The 11,173-nt window shown below is 39.7% G+C and overlaps 1 protein-coding gene across 4 annotated transcripts; it reads left to right on the top strand.

Annotated features, from left to right (window-relative positions):
• LOC138349685 (chitobiosyldiphosphodolichol beta-mannosyltransferase-like) lies at positions 1–10,976 on the top strand. 4 transcript variants are annotated; one of them, XM_069327004.1, is made up of 4 exons: positions 1–150; positions 3,376–3,485; positions 7,944–8,128; positions 9,406–10,976. In XM_069327004.1, the coding sequence occupies exons 3-4, from the start codon at positions 8,073–8,075 to the stop codon at positions 10,742–10,744; spliced, it is 1,395 nt and encodes a 464-aa protein (XP_069183105.1). In that variant the 5' UTR covers positions 1–150; positions 3,376–3,485; positions 7,944–8,072; the 3' UTR covers positions 10,745–10,976. The 4 variants fall into 4 exon arrangements, with proteins under 4 accessions (XP_069183105.1, XP_069183107.1, XP_069183108.1 ...); XM_069327005.1 differs by having other exon boundaries at positions 98–146; XM_069327006.1 differs by lacking the exon at positions 7,944–8,128.
• Positions 10,977–11,173: the final 197 nt, after the last annotated feature.

Here is an 11,173-nt window from a genome sequence, read left to right as displayed (position 1 = left end):
TGTGTGTGTACTGGCGTGGCTGGGTGCTCCCTCTAGCGTGTATATGGTGTGAGGTGTTCAGTACACCGTGAGGCCCCGCGGGTGGTGGTAACGTCCCTCTCTCAAACACCTGTCGCACTACCCCTGCACCACCACACCTCCCTCTAGTCGGTAATCATATACCAGGCCACATTGTTGTGACTTCTCAGTTCTGTGGTGTGTTGGGAGGCAGTGGAGGCCACACTAGTGGTGGGAGGCAGTGGAGGCCACACTAGTGGTGGGAGGCAGTGGAGGCCACACTAGTGGTGGGAGGCAGTGGAGGCCACACTAGTGGTGGGAGGCAGTGGAGGCCACACTAGTGGTGGGAGGCAGTGGAGGCCACACTAGTGGTGGGAGGCAGTGGAGGCCACACTAGTGGTGGGAGGCAGTGGAGGCCACACTAGTGGTGGGAGGCAGTGGAGGCCACACTAGTGGTGGGAGGCAGTGGAGGCCACACTAGTGGTGGGAGGCAGTGGAGGCCACACTAGTGGTGGGAGGCAGTGGAGGCCACACTAGTGGTGGGAGGCAGTGGAGGCCACACTAGTGGTGGGAGGCAGTGGAGGCCACACTAGTGGTGGGAGGCAGTGGAGGCCACACTAGTGGTGGGAGGCAGTGGAGGCCACACTAGTGGTGGGAGGCAGTGGAGGCCACACTAGTGGTGGGAGGCAGTGGAGGCCACACTAGTGGTGGGAGGCAGTGGAGGCCACACTAGTGGTGGGAGGCAGTGGAGGCCACACTAGTGGTGGGAGGCAGTGGAGGCCACACTAGTAGCCTCCACTGACCAGATATAGCACAATATAGACCAGACCCAGCACCACAGATTACTTGTATAACTACAGTAGCATATTTTTTGTCCTGTGTAATTAATACAATTTTGTTATGTTTATACATGTACAAAGTAACAATGTTGATGTGTAAATAACATTCTTGCATAGCCACTAACACCATTGCTTTGTTCTCTGGGCACTGTTGAGATGTGACCCATGTACAAAAGGGTCTTTTACACCATTGTTAGAGTTGGAAAGCTTGGAAGGGTTATTGTCGTTCACGTAGCCAAGTATGAGGCTATTTGGCAGCTATCCTAACTCTCTACTCCTTTAACCAGTTAGCCCAACAGACATTATATCGATAATTCACTCGCTTAAAAGCAAAGCTGGGAACATTAGTAAAATACCACCTATGGTATATGAGAGGGCCGATTATGCCTTTGCACCACCCATATCTCTGCTATTCAACAAATCTCTAGTGTCATATTCTTCCTGAGATCCTTAAAAAAGAAAGAGTAATGCCAGTTCATAATGGAGGTGATATAGCAGATAAACAATTGCAGACCAATATCATATACCAATACTATCACAAATAATTGAAAATGTTATTTATAAACAGCTCTATTCCTATGTTGTAAAATTCAACATATCAAATCCTTGCCAGTTTGGCTTCCATTCCCCAAAAAGTACCAATACTGCTATTATTAGTCTGCTTGATGTAATCTACACAGTAAACAGTAATTAATTCACTTTTGTAAACAGAGTGGTAGACAGTTGGAACATGTTAGGTGAGAAGGTGGTGGAGGCCTAAACTGTCGGTAATTTCAAAGTGTTATATGACAAAGAGTGCTGGGAAGACGGGACACCACGAGCGTAACTCTTATCCTGTAACTACACTTAGGTAATTACCAGCATTATGTACTCTCACAGCCCACTGTACTTTCTTGTATATAAATAAATAAATAATCACCCAGTGAAACCAGTTACTGCCTATACCCAGCAGTGCTTCACTATTTTATACCCTAAACACTTTGCATACAGGTGGCTTTATGAAATACAGTATGCATTTTATGTAACCACTATTCAATCACTGTACCATGTTCTTGTGTCTATTTTTTTTTAATACAGTGGAACCTTGGTTGACGACTGGCCTAGAACACAAAATTTTTGGTACACGTCAAATTCATTGTAAAATTTGAATTGGTGCACGGCGGTTTACTTGGAAGAGGACGTCTGTTCATGCGCGTATGGGTCAAATGAGTGCTGGGGGCGAGGCACTCTGTTTACAAGTCTATCTCGCGTAGTGACGACTGAGACCATGCTTTGAATTCTTTGTTCTTGCCTGCTTTTTTTTAAACATAAAAAAGTTGTTCTTATATATCATGCCATATGTCCTAAGAAAGTCATTGGTAAAGTTCAACCTAAGAAAATAGTTGTGAGAAAGATGATAGAGTAAAAAGCAAGAGATCATTCTTAGTAAATGAATGTGATGTCTCACTACAGAAGTGTTAAAACAGGGAAAACCAAGTATCTTTAGACAGATTCTTAGTAAGACAAGCAAGCAGGGAGTCACAACCAAGTCCTAGTGGTATACCTGTAAAACGTAAGAGAGAGAGAGAGAGAGAGAGTACCCCAGAAATGTCATCACTGTTGTTGTAATGGACGGGGACTCTCCTTCCAAACATTAACACCTTTCCTTCTCCCCTCCTCCTCACTGTTTTCTATATTCAACGAGAGTCCTCATTCAAGGTATGATATACTGTATTGTAGCCAGTACAAAATGAGTATTATTCAGTATAAAATGTATTTTTAAGTTAATATTTTTGCGGGTGTGGAACGGATTAATTCAATTTACATGTTGAAATGGAAATATTGTTTCATATACTGTACTGATAAAATTTTTACAATTTTTTTTTTTAACTATTCTATACAGGTATTTTGTTATTGGTTTAAGCACCCAGTATACATTATTTGTCATAGTGATTTGTCATTGTCAGGGACAGGAAACTTGTTAGGTTTATCTATCAGGCCAACAACCGATCTTCCCAGGATGCAACCCACACCATTTGCTTAACTCCTGAGTACCTATTTACTGCCAGGAGAACAGATAATCAAGTGTAAGGTCCCCCATAGGTCAATTGCAATTGCTTTTTTGGCTATTTACCTGATTTCAGCAATGTAAAATTAAGCAATTAAAATCAACATTGGTGATCAATAAAATCAAAGTACTGGACAGTACTGTATTATCCAGAAAGCACTTTAATTTCAAATGATTGTTTACATTATTTTTATAAGGACTAAGAACACCAGGTTACAGGAAACATGATGGAAAATTATCACTAATTTGGGTAAATAAATGTTTTGCCTGAAACACTGCATGTCAGTGGCTTTGCAAGAATGTACCTTTATTCACCAAAATCTATATTTTCTAAACACGTACTGTCTTGTTTATACTGTATATAAATTAATTTGGATTAAAAATTTTGTTGCATATATATATATTTTCTTCAATATTATTAATAATATTGAGTAAATTGCATAAGATATGTATTTGTTCTTTCTAATATTTTAATTTTATTATACTTTGCAGGGGAATAGGTAATAGTGTCAGAAGGAGTCATTGATGGAGAGATGATAACGGAATCCTCATGTTTTCTCCCGGAGGAAATATTTGTGTTGAATCAGTCCTTACTTTGAGAGGTAACCATCAGTCATGAATTTTTTAAATGAAACAGGTATGGTAGTGTGCATATGCTAGTGATGACAATCATTGGCCAATACCGTAAATATAATTTTGATATAGAAATGATATAGTGCCTGTATAGTGATAAAAAAATACCGATTCTTCTATACTGATGCCTAATATTGTCATGTGTTAGAGCAGTATTAGAAAAAGTGTTGCAAAAATAGGTCAATTCCACCAATATTGGTACAGGGGTTCAAGTAACATGTGAAGACTGCGAATGTAATAAATTTGTTTGGATAAAGTTAATAACAAGGGTGTTAATTTACTCTTTTTATCATCGAATTGCACTTGTTTACTACTCTTTTTGTCTTTGTCTTACTCAAGCAGGCTTGAGTAGGCGAGTTCATTTGGCATGATTCAACACAATGTTGTGCTCTTGCACTGGTGCATGTTTCTTCAATCACAGGTCTTCTAGAATGATCGACTCGACCCATTTAAAGAAAATTATTAATATTTAGAAAGTCACAAATTTTATAGTATTAAGGATTCTTCAAACATTTAGGGGACAGGCGATGAGTCACAATAACGTAGCTAAAGTATGTTGACCAGACCACACACTCGAAGGTGAAGGGATGATGACGTTTCGGTCCGTCCTGGACCATTCTCAAGTCGATTGTGGACCATTCTCATTCTCGCAATCGACTTGAGAATGGTCCAGGACGGACCGAAACGCCGTCGTCCCTTCACCTTCTAGTGTGTGGTCTGGTCAACATTTAGGGGACAGATTACAAAATAACATAATATGGGATTATTGGGTTGTTTCAAAGGAAGTTTATACATACAAAGTACTGTATATGAGTGCATTTGGTTGGGTATAAATGAGAGCTATATATATATGGGTAAATAGGCCTGCTGCTCTCTCATATATTTTCTTATAATATTTATACAGTATCAACAACACCAGTTGGATTGGTGTGAAGTATAAACCCTGCAAGGTTTCATGTTTGTACATTGATGCACAGAATGATCGTAATTATTGTTTGATGATAGTTGTTAGGATTTTATCGGCTGTAGATGAGGATATTTCCTACCTTTCTTGTATGTACCTATTGTATAGTTGTGTTTTAAATAAAAGAAAAAAGGGGTAGTACAAGCAGTCCCCCCTACTATGAACAGGTTATATTCTGAACCTGTGTTCGTATAGCATTTCCACATTTCCCATAGGCGCCATGCTATAAATGGGGGATACGTTTCTGGACCATGAAAAATCATCACAAAACCAACGTTTTTGGGACAAAAAACACTGCATATTATTTACCGATGAGGACCATAGTACAGTATATATACTGATGTACAGTACAACGAAATTAGAAAGTAGAAATCAGCACTTGAGTTGGACAAACCAGAAAACTATTTTCTACTTACGGTATATTGCCAAGACAAACTAAACTAACCTAACTTTCCTAGGCCTGATACATGATATCTGAGGCCTTATATAGCACAAGACCTCGGATATAGTACAAGGTCCTGCCCCCCCCCATGCAGGCCGCTACAGCATTCAATTCCTCAGCTGATGTGGACTGTGGCAGTCGTCGATTCTGGCCTCTGGCTCTTGCAGTTCTGTACCTTGTGGTGTATTCTGTATCCTTAATCGTCCTGCAATGTCTGCGAGCAGACATTGCAGGACAATTAAGGCAGTGTCTGGGATGCTCCTGGACACAGGTTCGAATCCTCGTCACGGCCCTTGTGGATTTGTTCTGCAAGCAGCTTTGTCTAGTTGTCATCCTATGTCGAGTGAATTGTCGAGTTCCTCCAGCTCCTTAAATGACAGGCAGGAACCCTGAATGCGGTGAGCATTTCCCCTCTGTATTGCCATGCTGAGGCACTGGAAAAGGAAGGTGGTAGCTTTAGGGTCTCTTGTCTCGCCAGTTCCTTGAAAAAAAAAAAACTGGTGTCACTCTTACCCCAGGCGCAGTGTGTTTCAGAAGCAATAGGGATAAAATTATAGTGGTGATCCGGATCTCTGTACTTAAAGGATTTGACCGATTCCCTGTGAGTGGTAGTGCCACCCGGTTGTGCAACACTGAGGTCAATGTAGATGTTAGCCAGGGTTGATACACATGTGTGGTCCCATACCAGCTGCTTGCCATTCTTCCAGTGGTTCATTGTGATACCATCTGTGCGACCAATAAGAGCATCAGAGTTATGGTACATTAGGTAACAGGGCTCTCTCTCGGCTGGACATCCAGCTGTGGTGAGGCTCCTCTTGATGATGATGTTAACTTCATTGTGCCTAGAGTGCCATTCCCCTGTGCTTTGGCAGAGTAGGCCATGGTGGCCGTACTTGTCGGCCATCACCTTGCCACAAATACAGTACACCTATATATTTGGTGTGGATTGAGGCAGCAAGGCAGAGGGCCACAGCAATTCGGAGGGGCGTGTGGTGTGAGACGTGTGCCGGTTGCCAACATTGGGGGTTGCTAACAGGAAGTCCCCTGCATGTGGGGCTGCTACTGCTGTGAGGCGAACAATGTCGTGTTGTGTTGTTGCAGCACCTAGGCACTCTGCAGCAACTTAGTCTATAATAGGGCCATTCCAGCTGGATTGCTTGTGGGCTTTCGAGGGTGGTGGTTGAGGTTATGAGCCTGCACAAGAGGCCCACTTGGTGGCACAGCGTATAAAATTGGGATCGTGGTGTATGCCTGCTAGCTGATCTAAGTAGGCTGGTAGAATTTACTTCACAAGGTTATCGAGGAGCCGAGATGCCAAGGATGCCGAGGAGGAAGACAGGAAGGCTGCTACAGCGATTTGCATTGCTGTTCGAACATACATACATACCTTATTTATATATATATGTTATATATATATATATATATATTTTATATAATTTATTAATTGAAATTATAATCAGCATTATTCCTGTTTTTTTCCACCATTATTTAATCATTAATAATTAATCATTATTTCCACCCATGCACAATGTATCTTTATTTCATATATAGAACCTATTCTCAAATTACTGTTATAATTAGTTAATGTACCATTATTATGAAGATAATTCTGAACAGTTAGGTGATCTGAAAATTTATCTGCCTAATCTTGCCAGCATTATCCTTATCTGTAAATGATTGTACTGTATATTAACAACAGATTCTATATATCCTTTGTATATTGCCAATTGTGGTAATAAAAATCTACATCTCTATAAAATGTACTTAGCAGTTTCTTAACATATTATATACTCTAAATATACTGGTAATTTATGCATAACTTTAAATATTGATATATTTAATGTTCAGAAACCTTTTCCTGGCATATATACACAACTAATATTATATTTAAAAAGCAAGCTGTATGTAAAAGATAAAATTCAGAGATTGAGACATGAAACAGGACTACTGAGAACGAAGAAGAAATGTGAAATGCTAAACGAACAGTTGAACTTCACATCCCTGGAAAACAGAAGAGTAAGGGGAGACATGATAACCACCTACAAAATTCTCAGGGTAATTGATAGGGTGGACAAAGACAAACTCTTTAGCACGGGTGGAACAAGAACAAGGGGACACAGGTGGAAACTTAGTACCCAGATGAGCCACAGAGACATTGGAAAGAATTTTTTCAGTGTTAGAGGAGTTAACATATAGAATGCATTAAGCAGTGATGTGATGGAGGCAGATTCCATACACAGTTTCAAATGTAGATATGATAGAGCCCAGTAGGCTCAAGAATCTGTTCACCAGTTGATTGACAGATGAGAGGTGGGACCAAAGAACCAAAGCTCAACCCCCACAAGCACAACTTGGTGAGTACAACTAGGTGAGTACATAGACAAAATCTCATATCCTGATATCAGGTGTTGTCCAAGTGATTAGAGGTCACCGCTCCTCGGCGAGTTGTATGAGTAAACACACAATCACTAGTCATAACTACAATCAAAAGTGAGGACTGGCTCTATCATCCATTATATAATGACAACACAAGGTAAGCCTCACTTCACATAAAAGTATTACGGCTTTGAAGCTTCAGCTCTCTGCATTGTGCTGTATAATATTTTTTTTTGTTTTAAAATTGTTAATATTTTATATTAATAATACTAAATATTCACAAGAAGGTAGAGTGGGTTGGTGAGATTACATAAGATTGGTATATTTACATTCATGCAAAGCCACTAACATGCGTAGTGTTTCCTGCAGGTCTTTGATGTATCATACCAGGTAAGATGAAAAGGTACATTGTAGCAATGTTTTATATCAACAAATAACTTCAATATAAATTGACAGAGGTGATTACATTGGTAAAGATGTCTTTAGTCGTATGTATATTAATGTCTACTAATATTGGGGAAGTGGGTAGTACAAGATACAGTGTGAGTTTGAAGCACAAGGTAGGAAACTATGAGGAAGAAATTAGATACTTTTTGGTTTTACTTTTGAATAGGGCATCAATTGGATTTTTTTTTAATTCATCAGGGAGTGAGTTCCAAAGAACGGGTCCTTTTATTTGCACGGAGTAAGAACATAAGAACAAAGGTAACTCCAGAAGGCCTATTGGCCCATACGAGGCAGCTCCTATTTATAACCACCCAATCCCACTCATGCATGTCCAACCCACGCTTGAAACAATCGAGGGACCCCACCTCTACCACGTTACGCAGGTAATTGGTTCCACAAATCAACAACCCTGTTACCGAACCTGTATTTACCCAAGTCTTTCCTAAATCTAAACTTATCTAATTTATACCCATTGTTTCGTGCTCTGTCTTGTGTTGATACTTTTAATACCTTATTAATATCCATTTTTGTCCATTCATCCACTTGTAAACCTCTATTATGTCACTCCTAACTCTTTGCCTTTCCAGTGACAGGAAAGGCAAACACTTTGCCTGAGTGTTTGCACAGATTTAGTTTGACGCTGGGGATATCAAAAGAGATATTTATTTCTGGTGTGGTGCTCATGGGTTCCATTATACCTATCAAGGAAAAGTTTCAGATCAAGATTAGCATTTAAGAACAAGATTTATTTTTACATGTAAATAGCACATGAGAATGTGTGGAGTGTGTGTGTGTGTGTGTGTGTAGCATGTTAATGGACCTAAACAGAGGTGCGGGCAGTGTGTTGTCTGAAGATAGTTTATAGTTCTGATAGCAGTTTTTTGCTGTATGATGATGGGCTTGAGGTAATTTGCAGTGGTTGAACTCTATGCACAGATACCACATGTAAGATATGGATAGATTAGCTCGTAGTATGATGAGAAGAGAGTAGAGTAGGGAACATTATTGTATCTGATTTTAGAAGTATACCAACTGTTTTTGAGACTTTTTTTTTTGGCCGTGTGTTGTATTTGGGTGCTGGAGTTTAGCCTCTTGTCTGTGTATAGGCCAAGGAATTTGTTGGTTGACATCCATGAGTGTACATTTTTTAATTCACCATTGACAATATTATTTAGTGTGTGGGGGTTGGGGTCAGAATAGATAAAGGTAGCATCATCAGCAAATAGTAAAGTTGGCATCTTCTTTGGTTTGTTATATACGTACTGGTATTGTTCTGTAGTATGACACCCCATTGAGCACCTGGTGGTCAACGACATTTGTTTGTGTACCAGTATATTGGTACTGGTAGTATAGGCTTATTTTTGCAATACTGTATCATTATGAGTATCTGTTAATAAAACTGTAAGAGTGTCGATATCAGTCAGAATATTGGTATTGGTACACCTCTTGTTTAGGCACTAGCCAACAAAAATGCAACATTACCTATGAGATTGTGATGCAACTTATACATCCACAGTGTGCCTATAACCCTCTATACTTTTTTATTCATAGTAATACAGTAATATAAAATGAATTAATGTATACTGAATAGTAATGCATGAAATAATTTTTGTGCTATACGTATCAGGTATTTTACCAAATTTAATTAAAATTTTTGCAGGTTGACAAAAATGGGAGACAATGAGAGGGAGCGTGAGCAGGTGACTGTAGTAGTGCTGGGCGATCTGGGTCGTTCCCCACGCATGAATTACCATGCTCTTTCACTCTCGGAAGAAGGCTTTGAGGTCAACCTTGTGGGATTTGCAGGCTCCAAGCCTCAAATAGAAGTCCTTAAAGATGAACATATCACCCTTACATACATGAGACCATCCCCTGATGTATTTAACAAGCTTCCTAAATTACTAGCTTTTGTTGCCAAAGTTATCTGGCAAACAATAATTCTGTTTTTCACATTACTCACTGGGCCAAGAAGCAAAATCCTCCTCTTGCAAAACCCACCAGGAGTCCCAGCTATGCCTGTGTGTTGGCTGTACTGTTTACTCTCTAGAACCAAGTTTCTTGTGGACTGGCATAACTACGGTTATACTATCCTTGCTCTTTCATTAAGAAAGAATCACCCTCTCGTGTTTATCTATCGAGTTGTAGAAAGATTATTTGGTAAGCTAGCACATGGTGGATTGTGCGTTACAAAAGCTATGAAGATTGATTTAGAGCAAAACTGGGGAATTGGGAAATTATCAGTGTTGTATGATCGTCCAGCTGAAAGGTTCCATCCAATATCAATCGAGGAGAAACATAACTTCCTCATGAAGCTGTCTTCAACATACTCTTGTTTTTCTGGTTCTTCACCAGACAAGACAGTCTTTACAGAGAGATACGCAGATGGGAGAGTATCAGAATGTGAAGATCGACCAGCGCTTATTGTGTCTTCTACAAGTTGGACTGAAGATGAAGATTTTTCTATTCTTTTCTATGCTCTGCAAGATTATGAGCGTGTACGGCAGGAGTTTCCCAGTCACTACCCTCCTCTTATAGTTGCAGTTACGGGCAAAGGTCCCCTAAAGTCTTACTACACGTCAATGATGTCGGAGCAGCAATGGATGCACGTTGCAGTTATTACCCCTTGGATGTCTGCTGAAGATTATCCTACATTGCTTGCCTCTGCTGATTTTGGAGTATGTTTACACTATTCCTCATCAGGACTGGACTTACCCATGAAAGTGGTGGACATGTTTGGAAGTGGTATCCCAGTAGCAGCTATAGATTACCCTGCCCTTCCTGAATTAGTACACCACAATGAAAATGGACTTATCTTCAAAAGTAAGAAGGAACTCGCCAATCTCTTGCAGGACTGGTTTCGTGGATTTCCTCGTGAAACTGCAATAAAAGAAACTTACTATGATTTTTACAAGAGTATTGATGAATTTCGAAAACTAAAGTGGCATCCATGCTGGATGTGTAATGCTCTCCCACTTTTCAAGAACAAGAAGCAAGAGTGAAATATTTGTATTATTGATAAACTATTTTGTTGTAAAGTAGAAATCAATGAATAATTCTGCATTTCTAGAATAATGCTGCAAAAAGAACTGCAGTTTTATTTGGTTTCAGTACAAGACAATATGGGCATTGATGATCATTGTCTGATGTAATGTAATTATAATTTTTTTTATGAAATATTAGTATGCAGTTGAATGTTAAGTTTTGATATATTACAAATGATTTATGAATTTATACATGTTTTCTTTTCCACAAGTTATAAAATTGCCAGTTGGCTATACAGTATAGTCATAGTGGCTTAGCGCTTTCTCCTCATAGTTCCCTTCCCTCCTCCTGTTTTGGATTTTACCTGTAGCCAGTTATAACTTTGTTATACAGATTAACATGGAAGGTTATGGCTTGTGTCGATAGTGAAACTGTCACTGGTAGTG

Source organism: Procambarus clarkii, chromosome 19 (genome assembly GCF_040958095.1).
Source record: "Procambarus clarkii isolate CNS0578487 chromosome 19, FALCON_Pclarkii_2.0, whole genome shotgun sequence".
Lineage (NCBI taxonomy): Eukaryota > Metazoa > Arthropoda > Malacostraca > Decapoda > Cambaridae > Procambarus > Procambarus clarkii.
The sequence above is the reverse complement of the archived record's forward strand: the minus strand, read 5'-3'. Positions and strand labels throughout refer to the sequence as shown.

Coding starts and splice junctions, on each gene's coding strand:
- LOC138349685 (XM_069327004.1), top strand. CDS start 8,073: ATGTCCAACCCACGCTTGAAACAATCGAGGGACCCCACCTCTACCACG. Junction 8,129..9,405: donor ACCTCTACCACGTTACGCAG/GTAATTGGTTCC, acceptor AAATTTTTGCAG/GTTGACAAAAATGGGAGACA.